A 22211-nucleotide genomic window follows, 5' to 3' on the forward strand; every position below is an offset into this window, starting at 1 on the left:
GGTTCAGCACTGCTGGGCCTGATAACAGCCTTACTCACGCCCCCCAGCCAGCCTCCACACAGAGAAAACGTGGACCAAAAACAGACTCCCAAGATATCAGAGCCTGGTTCGTTCTAGGTTTCCTCCTAGGCTCCTGCCTTTCTAGGGAGTTTTTCCTAGCCACCATGCTTCTACATCAGCATTGCTTGTGGTTTAGGTTTATAGGCTGGGTTTCTGTATAAGCACTTTATGACATCTGCTGATGTAAAAAGGGCTTTATAAATAAATGTAATTTGATTTGATCACTAAGGGAATATAGCTAGGAGGTTACAATAGTTTATATGGTACTTCCTAACCATACAGACAACAACCAGTAGAAGTACTAGTAAGCAGTAATAACAGGTAATAAGCAGTAATAACCGTACTGCAAATAAACCACTATCTTATTCCTGGTTAGAGATGCAACTTAGTATTTACTTCATCATGTATATACATGTACATCATGCACACCTGATTCTGCAATGACTTCTAGGGGACCACAGTGTTCATTATTTTATAACCAGTATGTTATACCCCCATGAGGTTCCAGTTCTACTGTTACATACACAAAGGGACATGCTGCCTGAGATCATCTGAATTATAAATACTGCACATATTTCAAAGTGCATAATCTGGATATCGGATTAAATTATTCACCATGCCGCAAATTAGTCTATTCCTCAAACTTGAGTTGATTTCATAAAGGGGATCACTGAATATGAAATGTATTGTAGCTAAAAAAAATAGACGTGGAAGCTTCTTGATGCTCTTAGTGAATCCATAACGCCTGCAATGAGGCTATTTGGACATTTGGATTCTTGAGAAAAAGGCAGATATTCTAGAGACAATCATGAGAAACAACTGTTCCAAAACTTTAAGCCGAAGCATTAAAACTCCAAAGTGAACATTTCCAGTGTGGAGATACACAGGTAGTGGAGGAAGTCCTTTAATAATAATAATAATAATCAGGAAACAGGAAACAGGAAGACCTGGCAGGAGGAGATAAGATGCTCTGAAGCCCAAATCAAACTGGAGAGGAAAAACGGGTGGAGGAATTATAGGAGAAAAAAGAGGAGTGGGGGAAGGCAGTGGGATGGTGGAGGGGAAGAGGGGCGGTGGGGAGAATAAGCCCTGCAGCCAAATAGACTACACCGCATCTTATCATCATGAAGTCTGGACATGTTTTTGTTTTCAACAGTTAGTCCATCACATGAGATGTGTTTGTGAGTTAAGCGAACAACAATTGTTGTGCACATTAGTTTTCAGCAATGACACATTAGTGTGCTGTGTATATTGCTGGTGTGAGCAGAGTTCATACATGTACAGTAAAAGGACATAGCTGAACGTCAGTCCATTGCTATGGCTTAGTGGGCAGCAATCAGTATCTAAGGGGATTGCAGCAGTAGAGTTTGGGTGGCTAGTGAAGGTTTTTGGAGATAAAAGTCAGCAGCTGGACTATCATACAGTGAGCCTTACTGAGGATAAGACATCGACTACCCCTCAAGGCTCCCTTGTACATAACTTGTACTTCAGAACATATTCATATACCTGATCTGATTTTGTTTGTCCATTCACTGTACTTTATCTGCTATTTACCAGGTCCCTACTTCACCATATTATACGTAAATCCAGTTCTTCTTAAGGAAGCCTTGTTTACATCGGTGCCCTTATATAAGTCCCAGGATTCAAAGCGGCATGATTTTCCTCTATGTACAGTACTCCCGTCCTTGGTGGTGCCAGCCTGTCCATCCTTAGTCCTCCCAACTCACATGGTGTACGCCACCCAGTAGATCACATTGACGATGGCGAAGGTGGCGGGGAACACAGCCCTGGCGTAGACATCTATGGTGTCAGCTTGGAGGGGCTTGCAAGCGCAACAGCACTTGGAACAACAACTACAGCACTTCTTATCCTCTTCTCTCTCCTCTGACGCTGTGGTCCCCCGCACCCTCCTGGGCTCCACGTCCTCCTCCTCGGCGGTCTCGGCGCCGGAGCGCTGCGGACGGCGGCTGGACACCATCAGGCCCTGGTTCATTCCAGCCACGGACAGGGAGAAGAGCACCATGGCCTGTTTCCCATTCTTTACGACTGACTGGAGAAGCAGAGAGAGAGATATGTCAATAGAGAAAGGCTACAACAGTCAATTCCTTTGTGAAGTATCTTTACCTCACACCAAAGGAACCCAAAGGAAATTGTGCATGTTCAAAATGCAAGTGCTTGTAGGTTCCTACTCACATTGTTTGCACCTATTGTGTTAACCCAATTTCCCTTGAACAATATGTGAACATTGAATGAATGTTGTGGTATAAATGGGTCAAATGAGGAACGGGCCTACCACTAAACCTTGGGGAACACCACAGTTGGGCAAGTGTTGTCCTCCCTTCTTACCTCGGAGCTCATCTTGTTGGCCTTGCTCTTGGCCTTCTCTTTGAGCCTGTAGTCGGCGTTGTAGTGAGCGAAGGCATACTCTATGAGCGCGGCGAACACAAACACATAGCAGATCCAGAAGTAGACATCCAGCGCTTTGATGGCTGAGGCTCGAGGGAGAGATGAGCGGGCGCTCACCATCAGAGTCGTCATGGTGAGCACAGTGGTGATCCCTTTACCAAAATATATATGGAAATTAGATATTTGTTTTGAATAGAAAAGAGGAAGGTCCACACACAATCGTTGATGTGAAATAAAGTTAAATAAAAAAGTGAAAGTGAAATAAATTAAAAGTGAATGTGAAAAAAATTATATCTTGTTTAAAGCAGCAATCAGCAGTAGAAATAATCATCGTAATCCCCTCCCTATTTCAGTAAAAAGCTGAGGGACAGGCCTGGAAAAATGACATAGACAGTGCTATGGATGCAAGGACTGACCATCTATGATATCAAAAGTATAGTTTTAACCATGTTTTGAGGCCATAGAGTGTTTGTTTACATTTACATTGTTCACAAACATTGGCATGAAACAAACTTTTATTTCGGGTTCTGATGGGGTACGACAGTTGAACTAAGCTCATGAGGCATGTATAAGTTATATTATTCAATAATCAATTGGTACATATTATTAATTTATAAGTCCAAAAACTGATGTAGCAACTGCTGATTGCACCTTTAAGATGGAAAACATTTTCTTCCTCTATTTTATATTTATTAAGGATTGTTTTTGGTTTACACAACACAAACAACCTAAGATAAGAATCTACAACTTGAACTGTGATGAGGGTTTCACCTTTTTCATTAATCAAATATAATTTGTCATCATGCATATCACATAACTATGAATATACTTCTCAATGATAATGCACTTTATTTTCTTCAAATTCTAGGTCAATGTACAAGTAGACACATTCAGTTCACTTTGAATTCTTGCTGTCTCATTGAATCTGTGTTTTCCCTGTCATTTCCCTACTAACATACTCACAGCAAGCTAATAGCCGCATTCCAGGCCGACTAGATTGCAGACTACGCCCCCAATATCACTAACAGAATACTCTTAACATGATACTAACCCAGGGATACCCGAGCCGGGACTGCTGTTTGGCTGATCCAGAAGGACACCCAGGACATGGCAACCAATAGGATGGAGGGCATGTAGGACTGAATGATGTAGACGCCTCGGTTACGTCTCAGCTGGAAGCGAAGGCTGAGCCGCGGGAAACGTCCGGCTTGGCGTGAAAAAGTAGACCAGCATTAGCTTTTCAATCAGTCAAAATGATTTATAAAGCGCTTTTTATATTAACAATTGTCACAAAGTCCTACAGTAACCCGACCAAGACCCCAAAGAGCAAATTACAAGGAAAATGTCCCAAGAAGGAATACATCTTTAGAGGAACCAGACTCAGAGGGGGCACATCCTCTCTGAATAACATGAGCCATTCTGTCTGTGCATAGAACATGCCCACAGAGGTGTCTGAGTTCAAAACATATTAGTTAAAAGACCTAGGGTCTCTCTTACACAAGAGGCATGGTAAGACAACGTTCAAAAGCATGACTCAAAATGGAGAGTTGTGTACAGTGAAAGAGGTGAAAGAAGTGCTCTGTATAGAAATGAAGAGAAATTTCATGAACATCCCACTGGCTGTTAAGTAGAGTAACCATGGTGATAGCGAAATGAGGATACGTGGGGGAAGCTCACCGGATTTGAAGTTCAGCGTCTCCGTGACAAATTTGTAGTCGATGATGGTGAACTGGGAGAGCTCCAGTTTGTCCAGTCCATGGATGTGTATCTGACTCTCAGACCAGTGGTACACAATGTCCTCTGAGGAGTAGCCATCTGGAACAGTCAAACAAACAAGCAGTCATCAAACAAACAGTCAACCAATATTCGTCCCAACAACAATTAAGCATCATTGGAATATTAAATGTATGTGTAAGGCATTGACCCTAGCCTTGCTTCTGGTACTCGTGGTACACAATTTCCCTTTATATTATGGCCTACATGCAGCTCTACAGACACTGGGAGTAGTCTAAAGTGTTTTCCTGTCCTCTTCTGTATTCTCAGTAGAGCCGGCCAGAGCCTGCAGGTTGATCCCTTAAGTTTAATAAGAGACTGTTTCAGGTGTGGGATTTATCTGTCCAATCAATGAGATGAATTGATCAATGAACTACTGTACCAGGAAGAAAATAAAACCACCTTTACTTCGAATTGGGAAATCAATAGTCATGTTGTAAAGCAGGGGAACTCACTTTGACCCGGGGGCCGCAATCGACCTTCTGGAGGGCCGTACTGAAAATTGGTTATATTTCCTTGGTGATCCTCTATCCATCGTTTTGTGAATTTACAATTCTCCCTGACTGTCTAGCTTTATTTTGGTGATTATTAGCGAGATGGACAGTCAAGAAACTGTACGAATGTAGGTCCATTATCATATCTACACCGTTTCGATTTGAGTCTCCCACCCCCCGCCCAAAATAAAACTATTCCAACAAAAAATTCTAAAAAAGTTAAAAACTCCAACCACCCACGGCCTCGATTAGACCCCCTAGCGGGATGATTTGTATGTTTGACACCCCTGCTGTAGACTATTGAGAGCCATCCATTAACCTTTTCACTTGTGAGTTCCAAATATCTCTAAAGGTCACCCCAGCCTGAGTTTTTTTATGCTGTGATGTCAGAATGCACTCACAGGACAGTTAACCCATGCTGCCCTCAAAGCAAGGCATGCTGCCTGCCAATTACCTATAGGCTGTTTCAACTTGTCAATTTCAAATAATTTCCTAACAAGTTTTATTTTCTAACAACTTTTAAGACAACAGGGAACTCATAAAAATACGAGGCAAAATCAAGCTAGACAGTAGGCTTGTATTTGGGGTGATAACATTTGATTTGCTTTGTGATCTGTCAAAAATGGTAAACAACTTGTCAAATAATGTGCTCCGGTTATTCTATACACTGTAACAAGTACATCAAATATGTGTAATATGCTTAAAAGTGGCCAAACTAAGTTCATATTTTTCAGGCAATGGGCTCAGCCATCTTTGACTTTGTTCATTTGCGTTCTATAGTGAATGGCATTCTAGGATTAAGGAGTTAACATAAACATACATGGCTGCCATTATATAGAATTTAGCTGCTGTTAGCTTAGCTGACACGCATCTCTTTTCTAAACAATATTACATTTATCCCTTGTGCTCACCAGAGATGTGGTACATCGTAAACAAGTCTAGCGGTTATGGAAAGAGTTTGGCTATGGATGTGTTCCGTCTGATGTTTGGATGAGGAACTTTGCATTTATCTTTTACAGGAGGAATAAAGTTGTGTAGACCTTTATTACCCATCAGTACAACACATTGTTTAGATGCTTTTCAGACAACAATGCTGTTTAGACGCATTTGTTGCATCATACGTTCTGTTGCTACTGTTCCAATCACATATTTGCGATGGTACGCTGCAGGGACCATTCAACAATGATCACAAATATGTGATCGTAATGGTCAATTAAGAGTGGTAGGGAACATGACAGACTACCGGTATTGAGATCATATAAAGAGATACAAGTCTATGTAAGTGATATAAGTCAACCCACAGCTTTCTAGGTCCAGCATACACTCCTGCTCATCCATGGGGTATTTGGTCAGGTCCATGTCACACGCCACAGTCGAGGTGATCCTGAGAGGAGAACAAGTCATTTAGTAAACACCCACTTCAACCACAATAGTAACTTGACCCGTAATGGTAGGCCCTAGTCATTCTCACTTTGACATTATCATTAGGCATTATATAGCCTTAACTTCAGGCCACGGCAAATCAATCGTTAAAGGGCCTCTCCAGCCCACACCCTTTTCTTCTCTCCCTCCTCCCATGCCGTCCATCTCTCCTACCCCTTTCCTCCTTCTTTCCTACTCGATCTATGCTCCTACTCCTCACACATTATATCCACCTCTCTGCTCCCCATTCCCCTCATCTCCCCTCCCCACTCTCCCACTCCTCACCGGCTGCTGTAAAGGATGACCCCATCAGGCTGCAGGCGAATCAGCTTGTTCTCCACGGTGACGTCATGGAACCAGGCGGACTTGGCGTTGACAATGAAGGTGTCGGGCAGCCAGAGTTTATCCACGAAGCGGCTATCTAGCCCCAGGGTCTTGTTGGTGTGGTTGTAGGACAGGCGGTCGTCCCGCCAGCTCTGACGCAGGAAAATGGTCATGGTGTACTCCTGCCAAGCAGTCACACACGGTAACAACAAGAGTAGGCATATACATACGCGCAGACACATGCACACACAGACAGACAGACAGACAGACACACACAGGGACAAAGCTGAGCCAAGGGCATTGCCAACTCTGGTACGAGACTGAGTGGTGGATCACGTTGAGACTTAGGGCAGTACTGTAGCTAGGAGAATAGGAGATGGATAAAGGCCTGTTTCAATACTTTTCAAATGTCTCCTTGAATACTTTCCCTAGGGTAATCACTGATCTGAACGCTATTAGTTAAGAGAAATATAGGTTACAAGACTATTGCTTTTCACCAATCCAACCTGGTTGAATCTGTTGAATACCTCAAGGGAGGAAGGAAGGATACCTTTCATAAGATTCATGCTCTGTCTGAATCCCTATTGGCTGATGTGGATGACACATAAGTGGTAGTTTCACATTTAGTTTTACTGCAACAGAACAGTAGCAGTGAAATATGGCAACCATTTTGTATAAAGGCCTGCAGGTGAATTTATACATTACCATGTTGGCTTCAGAGATGTGGTCAATACTGGCTACTTCAATAGCCATGGCAACATTCACGGGTGGGCCTGTGGGAAAAGAAGTGAGAAAAGAAAACAATCGCTCGCTCCCTCCCTCCCTCCACCCCAAAGACACCCCTAGATAAGGCTCAATGGCCACCCCACTTAACATTTCTCTACTGGAAGTGACATAGCACTATGTACATTCATACACATGACATTGGGGGTCTCATGGGCTTGTGCAGTGGTGTTGTATTTAGAAGCGCATACATAGCTAGCATTCTTTTGTAGTTTGCTCGATGATAAGCATGATTTGTGCTGCTGAGATCGTGGACACTTGAAGGAAATCTAAAGGGAGGGAGATCAGGATCACCGAAGCAGAACTGAAAGGCTATTTATTCCAAACATTAAGGAATCATACATTACCATTCTCCACCATTCAGCACTTATCCCATAACCATTTACGTCAAATTGTATTCTATAGCCATTATCCTACCCACCATAGAGATAGCAGTCATCAGCATTGACAAGTGGGAGGACAGTCAAAGTCAATGAAACTCATTTTGGAGGATTTTAAAACTAATTGCAATCCATAATCCCTTAGCCTGTCACTAAAACCTAGCTCATTTTGACTAGTAACCCTTTGGGAGAGGCTCAGTGTTACACTTCTTTGTTTAGATTCTAGACACCTATGATAGCACCACTTTCCTTCTAATTTAAAATGGTGAAGGGATGTGAATTGAATAGACAGAGTAAGACCACACCAACTGATGTGCATGATTCTTCAATGGCCTTAGATAGCCCATCAGTAGGGCTTTATGGTAGCTGTCTAAGCGCTTAAATAATATATGAGGGAGATGTTATCTCAGCTTATTTATGAGAGGAAGTAAGGATGGAGTGGGACTATTGATCATTGTTGAGCATAATGTTGAGCTACAGGTGTGTAGTGGCCTTGTTGCTGGTTCACTAGGCCTGACATTGTGGTGGTTCTTATATCGACAAAGCTTTTTCACCTCTGCTTAGCTGAGTTAAGCTGTGAGGTTGAGAAATCTAATGCTGTGGACATTGGATGTTTCACATTTGGCAGGCATTCTCCAGCAACGCTCCTTTCTTTTCTCTCGCAACACTACGCACGTCTTCCATTTCCAAAGCATCATTTAAATAATCCCTTCTGCAAACTCATTCCAACGCTTAATTGCTTTTGTTTGTAGTCTTTTGCGTCACATTCAAACACAAATGCTTTTAATAGATCCAAACCTTTTATTTACATAGGGGTAAATATTTATTTAAAATAGGATCTAAAAATGACAAAATGGGGGCAGGGGAATTTAATACGATTGATTTTGAGAGGAGTCAAAATCATTTGAGTGTGATTTTCAAAATGCTTAGGTCCTATATACCTGGTTCTTGCTATGCTAAGAATGACTGTAAATGTGAGGGGGTGAAATGCAACCCAATGCCACGAGCAGTAGATCTCATACTCACCTCCTATCCCAGGGCGAAAATTTCGCGCATAGCCCTTCATTAACTCATCCAGATTAGGCAACCAGGAAATTTGTATGTCTGAACCTATATAGTCCCCAATGTCACTCAGCATGGCCCTATAGGGAACAAACACAGCACACTTGAGCACTCTGCGTCCACAGCACTAGAGAAGCCCTGAAGGAAGAAAGCTAGAGAGGCAAAGACAGTATTAGCATTTTCATGTTGAACATAGATTTGCGATCAAGATCGGTGGGCATGCAATTATCCTTGGAGGATATGAAAGAAAAGAGCAAACTTAATACAATAATACATTATTACAAAGTGCCTATTATCCATTAGGGATTTTGGAATAATGGACAAAACTATCTCACAGCTTCATATTCCACACATTTCTGGGCTAAGTTGCAGTTCATAAACCCTTGACTTGTGTTCTCAGCTTCAAGACACATACTCATTAAGCGTCTCAGAGTAGTAGTGCAGATCTGGGATCATTCCCTATCTATGTAATCTCGTCTTGTCTATGAAATATTATTAATTATAATATAAAGGCTAAACTGATAATAGATCAGCACTCCTAACCCCAATCTTATATGTGCTGCTTCTGACTGGACACAGTGCACACAGAAACTGACCACCAGAAGGCAGTGTTAGCTACTATGAGAGGCTCACTCTGTGGACTCTTGGATGAGACAAAGGGCCAATTGTCTTACTCTGACTCTGATCTAACTTACTATGTGTTGTAATTAGTGATGTAAAATGTTCAAACCGCTGCAGATAGAAATTCCTTATTCTACCTGACTGACAATCATAGTGATATGTTCTAAATGCATGTCTAGTTGAATAAAGTTTAGTAACATTGCACCCTCCTGAACAGACCACTGGTTTCAAAAGGGACAAGAGAGAGTATCGTAAGAGGACAGACAGCACTCAGGACATGCAGAGGTGTTTCCCGGACAATATTCAAACGAATAAAGCCCTTTTGACATGTTACCCCTTTGTTCATAGTCGTTACATAGTAGCTAAAACATACTCCTAAAATGTACTAGACATTTTTTACATTTTGTCTTTTAAAACCATGGAATGTTTTTTTGCGCTTGTATTCTGGGGTTTTAATCACATCCTATGACATAAATAGATGAGAACATTGACTGAATGAATACATCAAATGAACTGTCTCCACGTGATTGACAGCTGTAGTCTATCACTAGCCTAATTAGCAGCTTCTATATTCAGAGGTAGCTGTTGGGTCGTTCCATATGATTTCAATCCATTTCTGACAGCACCCCTTTTGATTTGAACGAAACCTTCCATACATATTTGCCAATGATGGAAGTGGTCAGAAAGTAACTTTTTGGACCTGAATGCCAAAACGTTCAGATAGAGGTGCTCAAAGGTCACTAATTTCGCATATTTTTTTAGCAAATTCTTTTGTGCAATTTTTCACAAATGCTGTAGCTATTTTACATCATCTGAGGTGTTTGTGTTGTGCCCGTCATCGGTTGTGACACAGTTGAGACACAGCATACTCTTGAATAATTGACATTAAAACCTAAAAAAAAAGACAATTTTTTTGACAACCCTGTTTGTAAGCTTTCACATTATATCAAACTCAACCGTTTATCTTTTTCAGTGATGAACACATGGATGTCTCATGGTAGAGTGGGGTATGCAAAAATGGGTCAACTTTGAGCATTTCTATCTCCTGAATGTTTTGGCATTCAGGTCCAAAAAGTCACTTTCTGACCACTTCTACCATGGGCAAACATATATGGAAGGTTTCGTTCAAATCAAAAAGGGGTGCAGTTAGAAAGTGATTGAAATCATATCTTCAGAAACTCCCAATGTGCTGAACCTGTGAGGTCAAATAGAAATGTGACTGTGCAGAACATATGCCACCTAAACAAAATCCAAAGAGTTTAACAAAGTTTGTTACAATACTCCGGATTTTGGTTTTGTTGGTCCTGTAAAGATATAGGCAAATGAGCAAAAATAAAAACAGCCTGACTAAGTTCCAATATCCACAGTAGCATACCACTTATTTAGAGTGCATGCCCAATACATTTCTTCATTCTAACTGGTATGCTATTGATATTGGAATATCCCATAGGTGCCTCCATTTGTGGCCTTCCTCTTTGACAACTAGGTGTTCTAACTTAATAACCTAACTGATAAAGTGATGGGACCTGTTTAAAGTGGTGCTGTCTCGGCTAATGGCTACATACTGACTTCCTCTTGTAGGTCTACCTGTAGTAACTTCAGTGCAGTGTATAGCACCACACCACAGGCTACATTATGCCCTCAGCAAAGGAAATGTGATGTCATGAAATGCTAATGGAACTGAGCATTTGATTAGTCTCGAGGGGGTTTCTGTAAACGTGCAAGGCCCGCTCTCTCACCCCTCCACTCTCTGTTCAAACAGTTCAAAGTCAATTTCCCGTCGATGTTGTTCCTCTTAGTCTTTAATTTCAGTTCATTAGCAGGATCTCCCGAGGCCCTGCTTCGCTAACCATCTGTTTACCAGCTATAACAAACTGGGTATGTCCGAAATGGCAGCCTATTCCCTATAATATAGTGCACTACTTTTTGACATTGTTAGTGCACAAGAAAGAGAATAGGATGCCATTTCAGATACAGCCACTGAGAGCTGAGGTGAAGAAGACTAAACACAAAAGAAACAGACTTTCTTGCCTTGGATAGAAATATAAAAGCCTTGTAATGTAGCCCCAGCAGTAACAAGCTTAATTTGCTTCATACAATGACATCAATTTGTACCTGAGAACAGAGAGGGAGATTTGCACTAGTCATCCTTGCATTTTTTGTTTATGTTGTAAATCCTGAATGTTGACAGCATGTAAAGCTGGCTAATTAAATCTGCAGCCTTTTGAATGCCAATCAGTAGAGAAACTGTACAGACATGAAATGGTGGCATTGCATAGATATGGCACATTCAAGCTCTGTCATTTCCAACCTTGATTAGCCAAATTCATTCTATAGCTTCTCTAAGCTGAAAGCTCTCTCTACGTACTGTGGCCTTTCCACCACAAACACAATGTAGTGTAACTGTGCTTTGTTCCACTGCTAATCCCGCAGCCATTTGGCTAGAGCATATCTGGACCCCTCAGCGTTAGCATCTGCCTGATTTGCACATATGGAGCATCCATTAAGGACATACTAAGGGTTTGTAGCCTATGGTGCCACCATGTCTTCCAGTAGGGCATAAGAGACTGCCAAGACAAGGCGAAAGGTCACTAACTATGCCACTGCTACCCCAGTAAACCAACAAGAATTAATTCATTCTCACATTTGAATATTTGTGATCTTTTTCCTTGAACCTCTTTCAACTTTGCATTTCTGGACTACTTCCAGTAGTACTGCAACAACCACCAGTTTTCCTTTAAATGCAGATATTTAATAATGGGGCGGCAGGTAGCCTAGTGGTTAGAGCATTGGGCCAGTAACTGAAAGGTTGCTTGATCGACTCCCCGAGCTGACAAGGTCTGTCGGTCTGCCCCTGAACAAGACAGTTAACCAACTGTTCCTAGGCCGTCACTGTAAATAAGAAGTTGTTCTTAACTGACTTGCCTATTTAAATAAAGGTTAAAAAAATATAAATAAAAGGCTTAAATTTTACTAGGCCTAGGACTTGTGTGAGTAAAATAAACTGCACTACAGGACACACTATATGAAACATTAATCCTAAATGTTGTTTTATATTTTATTTCTGCGTTTTGTGTAGCGCCGGCTACCGCTAAATCTTTTGTTTAGGTCTCGTTCAGGTATTTCTGGGGGGTGCATGCTATCAGATAATAGCTTCTCATGCTTTCGCCGAAAAGCATTTTACAAATCTGACATGTTGGCTAGATTCACAACGAGTGTAGCTTTAATTGAGTACATTGCATGTGTGTTTTAATGAAAGTTTGAGTTTTATCGAGTACTACAGTTGGCGCTCCTTGAAATTTTCGCTGATTTTGGTCCCTGTACAGGGACCGCAGCCGTAAAAGGTTAAATATTTTAAAATGACAAAAATGTGACAAAAAAAAGTGAGATCACATTGCAGTGAAAACTGTCTGCCATTTAAACATTTGCCCTCAATAGGCTGTGTTAACACAGGTAGCCTATTCCAATCTTTTCCCTCTAATTGGTCTTTAGACAAAAAAATGTTTACCTTTATTTCGCCGTTAAAATAAAGGTAAACATTTTTTTGTCTAAAGACCAATTAGAGGGAAAAGATTTGTCAATTTGACACACACATCTCAGAAAAACCTGCGAAAGATCACATTCTAATAACAATTACACCCTCTGCTGGTATGTGTTGTCAGGAGTGGCAGGACGCTACCAGGATTCACAACCTTGTACAACCTTTTGAACTGGGACAGTTTGCAACACTTGTGTAACTGAACATACCTCAACAGTTTACAGTTTAGAGACTGTTGCAATGACACGACCAGGATGGATGTGTGTCATTCTGATGTCAAGAGGCATTACAATAACCTTGTGGAGGCAGTAATCACAAAGTATTTGCATTGTCACTGCATAGTTATTATGGGGTAGACTGCTTTTTGTAAGTATAAGAGTGTATATAGAAACTGTTCCTCATTCCACTTGTGTTATAACAAAGACCACTCAATTTCATTACAATGCTATGAAAAACCAATTATAAAATGACTACGTAACAACATGCTGTTGTTATAATCATCTCATTACTAGTAACAACTCATTTTAAGTTATGGTGTGACATTGTACACAAATATGTCACACATGATAGAATGTAACATTATTTACCACATATCCACTTCGGATTGCCTCTATCTCGTTATCTTTACTATGAATGTATGATCAGCATGGGTGTCTATGTTGATGATGGGCCCCACAGCACTTAAGCTGTAACTGCTCAAATGCTACATACAGTACGTGGGGATTGAGTAGGCTATTCCTCTGCTATTGCAGAGAAGTCATCAGGTTTTATATTTCATTTGTAATCAGCTCATTTCACGCAAATTGGACAAATCAAAAAGGTAGGTGTAACGGTTTTCTAGTGGTGATGAAGGAGAGTCGGACCAAACTGCAGCGTGTCGATTGCGATCCATATTTATTAAACAAAACGTAAATACGACTAAACACTAAACACTACAAAACAATAAACGTAAATGAAAACCGAAAACAGCCTATCTAGTGCAAACTAACAGAGAGTACAAGTAAGACACTAAGGACAATCACCCACGACAAACTCAAAGAATATGGCTGCCTAAATATGGTTCCCAATCAGAGACAACGATAAGCATCTGCCTCTGATTGAGAACCACTCCAGACAGCCATAGACTTTGCTAGACAACCCACTAAGCTACAATCCCAATACCACCACCAAAACCCCAAGACAAACACACCACAATTACAAAAACCCCATGCCACACCCTGGCCTGACCAAATACATAAAGATGAACACAAAATACTTTGACCAGGGCGTGACAGAACCCCCTAAGGTGCGGACTCCCGAACGCACCTCAAAACAATAGGGAGGGTCCGGGTGGGCGTCTGTCCATGGTGGCGGCTCCGGCGCGGGACGTGGACCCCACTCCTTTAATGTCTTAGTCCCCTCTCCCTTCGTCCCTGGATAGTCCACCCTCGCCGCCGACCATGGCCTAGTAGTCCTCACCCAGAACCCCACTGGACTGAGGAGCAGATCGGGACTGAAGGACAGCTCGGGACCGAGGCAGCTCGGGACTGAGGGGAAGCTCGGGAGTGAGAGAGAGAAAGCTCAGGAGTGAGAGGAAGCTCAGGAGTGAGAGGCTCAGGAGTGAGAGGAGTGGAAGCTCAGGAGTGAGAGGAAGCTCAGGAGTGAGAGGAAGCTCAGGAGTGAGAGGAAGCTCAGGAGTGAGAGGAAGCTCAGGAGTGAGAGGAAGCTCAGGCCGGTAAATAGATCTACCAGCTCCTGGCTGGCTGGTGGTCTCAGCAGATCCTGGCTGACTGGCAGATCCTGGCTGACTGGCAGATCCTGGCTGACTGGCAGATCTGGAAGAGTCTGGTTGACTGGCAGATCTGGAAGAGTCTGGTTGACTGGCAGATCTGGAAGAGTCTGGTTGACTGGCAGATCTGGAAGGGTCTGGCTGACTGGCAGATCTGGAAGAGTCTGGCTGACTGGCAGATCTGGAAGAGTCTGGCTGACTGGCAGATCTGGAAGAGTCTGGTTGACTGGCAGATCTGGAAGAGTCTGGCTGACTGGCAGATCTGGCGGCGCTGGGCAGACTGGCAGATCTGGCGGCGCTGGGCAGACTGGCGGCGCTGGGCAGACTGGCGACGCTGGGCAGACTGGTGGCGCTGGGCAGACTGGCGGCGCTGGGCAGACTGGCGGCGCTGGGCAGACTGGCGGCGCTGGGCAGACTGGCGGCGCTGGGCAGACTGGCGGCGCTGGGCAGACTGGCGGTGCTGGGCAGACTGGCGACGCTGGGCAGACTGGCGACGCTGGGCAGACTGGCGACGCTGGGCAGACTGGCGACGCTGGGCAGACTGGCGACGCTGGGCAGACTGGCGACGCTGGACAGACTGGCGGCACTAGCTGCCCCATATAGGCTGACAGCTCTGGCGGCTTCTTACAGACTGACCGCTCTGGCGGCTCCGTGCTGACTGGCAGCTCCTTGCAGACTGGCAGCTCCTTACAGACTGACAGCTCCGTGCAGACTGACAGCTCCGTGCAGACTGACAGCTCCGTGCAGACTGACAGCTCCGTGCAGACTGGCAGCTCCATGCAGACTGGCAGCTCCATGCAGACTGGCTGCTCCATGCAGACTGGCTGCTCTATGCAGACTGACATCTCTGGCTGCTTCATGCAGACTGACAGCTCTGGCTGCTCCATGTAGACTGGCTGCTTCATGCAGACTGGCAGCTCGGGCTGCTTCATGTAGACTGACAGCTCTGGCTGCTCCATGCGGACTGACAGCTCTGGCTGCTCCATGTAGACTGACTGCTTCATGCAGACTGGCAGCTCGGGCTGCTTCATGTAGACTGACAGCTCTGGCTGCTCCATGCGGACTGACAGCTCTGGCTGCTCCATGCGGACTGACAGCTCTGGCTGCTCCATGCGGACTGACAGCTCTGGCTGCTCCATGCGGACTGACAGCTCTGGCTGCTCCATGCGGACTGACAGCTCTGGCTGCTCTATGCAGACTGACAGCTCTGGCTGCTCCATGTAGACTGGCTGCTTCATGCAGACTGGCAGCGCGGGCTGCTTCATGTAGACTGACAGCTCTGGCTGCTTCATGCAGACTGGCAGCTCTGGCTGCGCTGAACAGGCGGGAGACTCCGGCAGCGCTGGAGATGAGGAAAGCTCCGACAGCGCTAGATAGGCGGGAGACTTCGGCAGCGCAGGAGAGGAGAAAGGCTCCGACAGCGCTGGAGAGGCGAGGCGCACTGTAGGCCTGATGCGTGGTGCTGGTACTGGTGGTACTGGACCGAGGACACGCACAGGAAGCCTGGTGCGGGGAGCTGCTACCGGAGGGCTGGGGTGTGGAGGTGGTACTGGATAGACCGGACCGTGCAGGCGCACTGGAGCTCTTGAGCACCGAGCCTGCCCAACCTTACCTGGTTGAATGCTCCCGGTTGCCCTGCCAGTGCGGCGAGGTGGAATAGCCTGCACTGGGCTATGCAGGCGAACCGGAGACACCGAGCGCAAGGCTGGTGCCATGTAAGCCGGCCCAAGGAGACGCACTGGGGACCAGATGCGTAGAGCCGGCTTCATGGCATTTGGCTCGACGCTCAATCTAGCCCGGCCGATACGCGGAGCTGGAATATACCGAACCGGGCTGTGCACCCGCACTGGAGACACCGTGCGCTCCACAGCATAACACGGTGCCTGCCCGGTCTCTCCAGCCCCCGGTAAGCACAGGGAGTTTGCGCAGGTCTCCTACCTGGCATAGCTATACTCCCTGTAAGCCCCAAGAATTTTTGGGGCTGACTCCCGGGCTTTCTTGCCAACCGTGTTCCCTCGTATCGCCGGCTCCTCTCTCCGGCTGCCTCTGCTCTCCTAAGTGCCTCCACCTGTTCCCATGGAAGGCGATCCCTTCCCGCCAGGATCTCCTCCCATGTGTAGCAACCCTTGCCATCCAATATATCGTCCCATGTCCAATCCTCATTGCGCCGCTGTTGCTGCCTTTGTTGCCTCTCCTCTTTCGGCTGCTCCTGCCTGTTGACACGCCGCTTGGTCCGTTGGTGGTGGGTGATTCTGTAACGGTTTTCTAGTGGTGATGAAGGAGAGTCGGACCAAACTGCAGCGTGTCGATTGCGATCCATATTTATTAAACAAAACGTAAATACGACTAAACACTAAACACTACAAAACAATAAACGTAAATGAAAACCGAAAACAGCCTATCTAGTGCAAACTAACAGAGAGTACAAGTAAGACACTAAGGACAATCACCCACGACAAACTCAAAGAATATGGCTGCCTAAATATGGTTCCCAATCAGAGACAACGATAAGCATCTGCCTCTGATTGAGAACCACTCCAGACAGCCATAGACTTTGCTAGACAACCCACTAAGCTACAATCCCAATACCACCACCAAAACCCCAAGACAAACACACCACAATTACAAAAACCCCATGCCACACCCTGGCCTGACCAAATACATAAAGATGAACACAAAATACTTTGACCAGGGCGTGACAGTAGGTTAGGAATTAGTTTCCATCAAAACATTATCTAGGCTACATCAGAAACATATGTTATAGCCTCAATGTGCTTATTGTGTTGTAAATATAATTCAAAATCTGAAAACACTTACAGAAATTGACTAAAAGCTTTGAGAGTCATCTAAACGGTCAGTAGGCTATATATGTTAGGATAAAACAGAACATAGCAACAGCTGACCTACAAAATAAGGGCAAAGTAGGCTATTATTTAATCAAAAAATTGTCCCAAATTTAATAATATAGGCTATTCCAAAATAACAAAATTCTATTAAATCCTTAGTGAAGCTTCTGGGAAAGTCTCCGCCGTAACCCTAGTCAAAAGAGCCGTAGCCTATAATAGGGTTATCTTACCTGGTGAAAATGTTGTCCCTGATATTCAGGAGGGCAAGGCTCGCCAATATGAAAGTTATCATGTCCATTTCAACAGCTGGCCAAAGTTCCCACAACAAGAAACGATCAAATAACCGAAGGGGATCGCACAAACTGTGTTCCTACCGTCCCATAATTTGGAGAAAGATCATGATTAAGTAAACTGTTGTGATGACTCATGATCTGCTCACACACGCGCGCCTCTTCTTGTCCCTGTCCCAGCCCAGCGTACAGAACGCACGGAGTCAACTCTTTGCTCAGACGACAACAGCAGTCTAGTTAACTGGAGCGTACTCTTGCGCTCCCCTTTTGCAGCACTTGCTCGAGAGAGAGGATCACACTAAACTGTCTCTCACTGCGTTGCCTGCTCGCTGAGCAACGTCAGATTAAATCGTCCACGCATGAAAACGCGTCTCCACTGTAAACTCGAGGCAAGAAAAAATACAACAGATATAATCGATTTTATAAACTTTCAGTATTATTGTCCTCTGCGCAAGCTTATTCGTTTTGTTCAATCAAAACTAACAATAGATTCATTAATATTACGCATCCAACAATAGTCACTGTACCCATATTTTGGCCTAGAAAATGCCTTTAGAAATCTGTTTTTAATAAGTGGTAAGAACCAGGTATACATACAAGTTCACTCCAGTCTATTCAAAATAGACCTTTATGATGTAGGCTAAAAAATGTTATGTATTTTTATGCTAACATTTTTATGTAGTAAATAATTTGTGGTAAATAAACAATTACATTTTCAGATATCACATTTCCCCCATTTTGTGACGAAAGTATTTTCATAACAATGCACCTGCCCTGGTTTCATTTGCTCCACCCAAGGGAAGCAGGAAGTGATTCAGAAATAAAAACACTATTTGCTTCCCTGAGGATTTTCAACATGGATTGTTGCAACACTTAGTATTAAACTGTAGGCCTACAGTATGCTACACAATACAGTAGATTGGATGGATATTCTCTCTCGCTCCTCTCCTGGTGGCATAATCTACTCTTGTAAAGGGTGGTTATCTGCTTTGCCCCTCTAAGGTCACATGCCTTGCCTGTTCCCTCATGTGTCAGCAAATCTGTTTCTTTTGGGCCTTTGTGCATAGTGAGATAGAGTAGGATCAAAATCAGGAGTTTTTGCATTTTAGAAATTGTTTGTATGCCTATACGGACTAAAAATGGCTTCTTGCATAGGCTACCAAATTTACATAAACCCCAAGATGTTATCTTTCTTTTTCTTCCAGCTTGCACTTCAAACCCTGAACAAAAATTCTGCTGAGCTGGTGTTGATTTTTATCAGTCCAGAAAAAATACATGTAAGATGTTCATTATAATCTTTCAAAAGTAACATAATAAATTCTTCAGTGAGTGAACATTTACATCAGAATTTAACGCCTCAGCCTCCCTTTTTGTTTTTGTCAAGGTCCTATGACACAGAAGGCAATCTTCTAACTAACACGGTTAGTCAGTTAAATTTAGAAAATCAATGCATTTAAAAACAAAATGGGCGAAGAGTCTCACACCAATGATTCACAGTCCATTAAACCTAAAGATGAAATTCAAATAATGATCTTGCATAAACCGCTCAGAGCTGCCCAAAGAAGTCATGATTGAGGTGGATTGCATGTAGGTCAAAATGATATAAGTTGATTTTATGACTCAGGCTATACTCTCACTCAAGTTAACTCTTAACTGCGGGGTGTAGTACATTTTTGTAGGCAGGCATTTGGATGTCAATGTCAAGACACTCATGAAATTGTTGACAATACACTCACATAATATGATCATAAGCATCCTAGCTATTATACATGTATGTTCGCCTACTTATTTCAATACAAGTCCCAAGTACAGCCTACTTAAATTATACAGTTGTATTATTACAATGGTAACATAAACATCATATGTTTCAATAACATGAATTTCATTATTCATTTTTTAAAACAAAGATACACAAAGAAAATTCAAAATCCTAGTAATGCACCTCTCCGTAGAGGGCAGGTAACCTGGAATTAGGATATTTATTGAAAGGTAGACTCAGCCTTATGAGGTAGATGCAGAAAATAAACAGCATAGTGGGTTAATTTCCACAACAACTAAGATCATTGAAGTGCGAGGCTCAACTTCTCTGCTGTTTTGGTACTCTGGCTACCATGCTGTGAACAGTGTGAAGCAAACCCATGCACATGTGTAGATACTCGCTCATCTCAATATCTCGCTGCTCGTTGAAAAGTCAATTAGCTAGGGTACAGTAGCAAATGGAATAAATATTGTTCAATATTATCAATACTAACTTTGTATAATATTGTAATATATTGTGTACATTTATACCCCAGACCATTGGTTTCCAAATAAACTTTGCTATTCTGCCTTTTTTACCATAAATAATTTCTGTTGCAATTCCAATTAAGCCCAATTTGCATTGAAACACATGGGGATTGTTTGTTGATATCCATAATATTCAATAAATCTGAGCATAAAATGTTTTTTTTCATCAGATGTAAGTAGATTAAAATATTCAAAAACTACAGCTATGCATATTATGCATCTATCCATGGTGCCTTTACCAAGATTAAAAACAACTAGGAACAATTAAAAGCCTTTGTACTCTCTCCAAGACGTTTGGAGTGGACAGGTAGTCATGGATGCAGAGAGAGGAGAATAAGATCAGGGTTGAAGGAATAAAAGACCTACAAGTATTAAACAAATGAGGGACAAGAAGATGACTATTGGACAATTCTCGTGCAGTTAGGGCCAGGCAATTGTCATATTGTTGTCCCGCATTCATCCAGGTGTTTCCATTTTTTTTCACCACATGTACCTTTGTAATAGAGTAGAGAGGGAGATTTGAAACAGTCTTCAGACAGGCTTTAGGAAGACATGTTTAACTAATTAACAAGAATAGGAGTACAGCAAATGTGAACCAGCTTTCAGATAATTAATTATAAGTTGTATATGTATGGCATCTTATCCACTGAAGGCTGATCCGGGTGCAGGTTTGTGTTCTAACCAAGCAGTAACACACCTGATTCAACTAATCAAGTCTTGATTGAAGTTTATTGTTAGTTGATTAGTTGAACCAGGTGTGTATTGGTTGGCAAGAACAAAAGCCTGGGCCCAAATTGATCTGTGTATATGATTGGACACCCCCTGTTACGAATGCTACTTACATGATGAATAGTAATGATACATTTATTTTAATAAGGGGAGATTATTATAATTTAAGTTTACATAAGAAATGTCAGTTTAAGTTTTTACATATGGAAATGAATTAAAGTTGATTATTTAAGAGGTGGGCTTATTTGGAACACCCATGGGCTTAAAGGGAACATTTGGTACCCAGTTAAACCCAGCCCAGACTTCTCACATATTTTATCAAATATTTTTTCTCTCACATTTAAAAAAATGGTGTAAGTAAAGTCATAAAACTTCACATGAGATATCAATCTTTAATTTGATCTCCACTTTTCTTATGAAAATTAGGGTTGTATATACATTGGGAATATCTAAATTTAGATTGGTCGGCTTAATAGGTACACTTACCCAACTTTGTATTCTTCATTTACCCAAGTGTTTCCTTTATTTTGGCAGTTACCTGTATTTATAACTAATGGATCTGCTGATTTACAGAAAAATGGCAATGTTTAATGACTCAGAAGTCTTTCTTCTAGTTGTCTCTGTCACTCACCCACCGATCTACTGTAGTGTTGCTCTCCCACTCTCCTGAGGGAAGATGAGGGGAGAAGAGGGAGAGGGAGAGAATACCAGATAGAGGATATGGACAGTCTAACACACTAGCTACTGTACCTTTCCTCTGATGAAAGCAAATTCATATTGCATCATATGGGCTTAAAAAAAGGAAATGGGGAGAAGAACCCACACACACATCTCACCGTATAGCTTCCGCCCCTCTCTGGTGTCCATGGAAACACTACTAACACACATGTTTAGCAGCTGGCTGTTCAGTGGCTTGACGGTTCAAACAAGAGAAGACAGTAGCTAGCCTGCAAGTTACACATTTAGCGACTTCGAAGTTGCAGAAAGATCTCCAGGTAACACAGTCAATCAAGATAAGATAACATTTTAAAGTAGCCACATGCACACTACTTGTTCAACTCAGGTTAGCTCGATAGCAAGTTAGTTTGTACAATGCTAGCTAGCGGGGTTGGCTGTTGCAAACGCCTATCTACCTGCACATGTTTCATAGGTCTGTGAGCTATTTGTCATTTCAAATTATTTCTGTTGACCAATGTTGTTCAATTTAGGTCTTATGGACGTACCTGCCAGGGATAGTCCTTCAGAGGAAGTCTCCATCTCATCCTTTCATTCTGAATATCCTCCAGTCGACACTTGGAAAGATGAGGAAACAGGAGGTAGCTAACTCTAGGTCTAACATTTGTTTTGGAGGCGAAAGAAACGCACACCTGTTAGGCGTGGTGCTGGCTAGCGGAGTAGGACACTTCCATTTAAGGAGAGTCGCACACTC

At 42.9% G+C, this 22211-nt stretch overlaps 2 protein-coding genes across 5 annotated transcripts in view; one reads left to right on the top strand and one right to left on the bottom strand.

Moving 5' to 3' along the window:
* Positions 1 to 948: 948 nt before the first annotated feature.
* LOC112221999 (gamma-aminobutyric acid receptor subunit delta) lies at positions 949 to 22088 on the bottom strand. 2 transcript variants are annotated; one of them, XM_024384508.2, is made up of 9 exons: positions 22006 to 22088; positions 8669 to 8784; positions 7185 to 7252; positions 6441 to 6661; positions 6035 to 6117; positions 4144 to 4281; positions 3518 to 3673; positions 2407 to 2618; positions 949 to 2110 (listed from the first exon to the last, which is right to left on the bottom strand). In XM_024384508.2, the coding sequence occupies exons 2-9, from the start codon at positions 8778 to 8780 to the stop codon at positions 1784 to 1786; spliced, it is 1317 nt and encodes a 438-aa protein (XP_024240276.1). In that variant the 5' UTR covers positions 8781 to 8784; positions 22006 to 22088; the 3' UTR covers positions 949 to 1783. The 2 variants fall into 2 exon arrangements, with proteins under 2 accessions (XP_024240276.1, XP_024240275.1); XM_024384507.1 differs by lacking the exon at positions 22006 to 22088 and adding an exon at positions 17708 to 18082.
* cfap74 (cilia and flagella associated protein 74) overlaps positions 21627 to 22211 on the top strand; it is a 46111-nt gene continuing 45526 nt past the window's right edge. For all 3 annotated transcript variants that reach the window (XM_024384505.2, XM_024384506.2, XM_042303893.1), the window contains exons 1-2: positions 21627 to 21777; positions 21991 to 22098. In XM_024384505.2, the coding sequence (XP_024240273.1) occupies positions 21996 to 22098 (103 nt within the window). In that variant the 5' untranslated portion in view covers positions 21627 to 21777; positions 21991 to 21995. The remainder of the gene's footprint in view (positions 21778 to 21990; positions 22099 to 22211) is intronic.

This window comes from Oncorhynchus tshawytscha, linkage group LG22 (assembly GCF_018296145.1).
Source record: "Oncorhynchus tshawytscha isolate Ot180627B linkage group LG22, Otsh_v2.0, whole genome shotgun sequence".
NCBI lineage: Eukaryota > Metazoa > Chordata > Actinopteri > Salmoniformes > Salmonidae > Oncorhynchus > Oncorhynchus tshawytscha.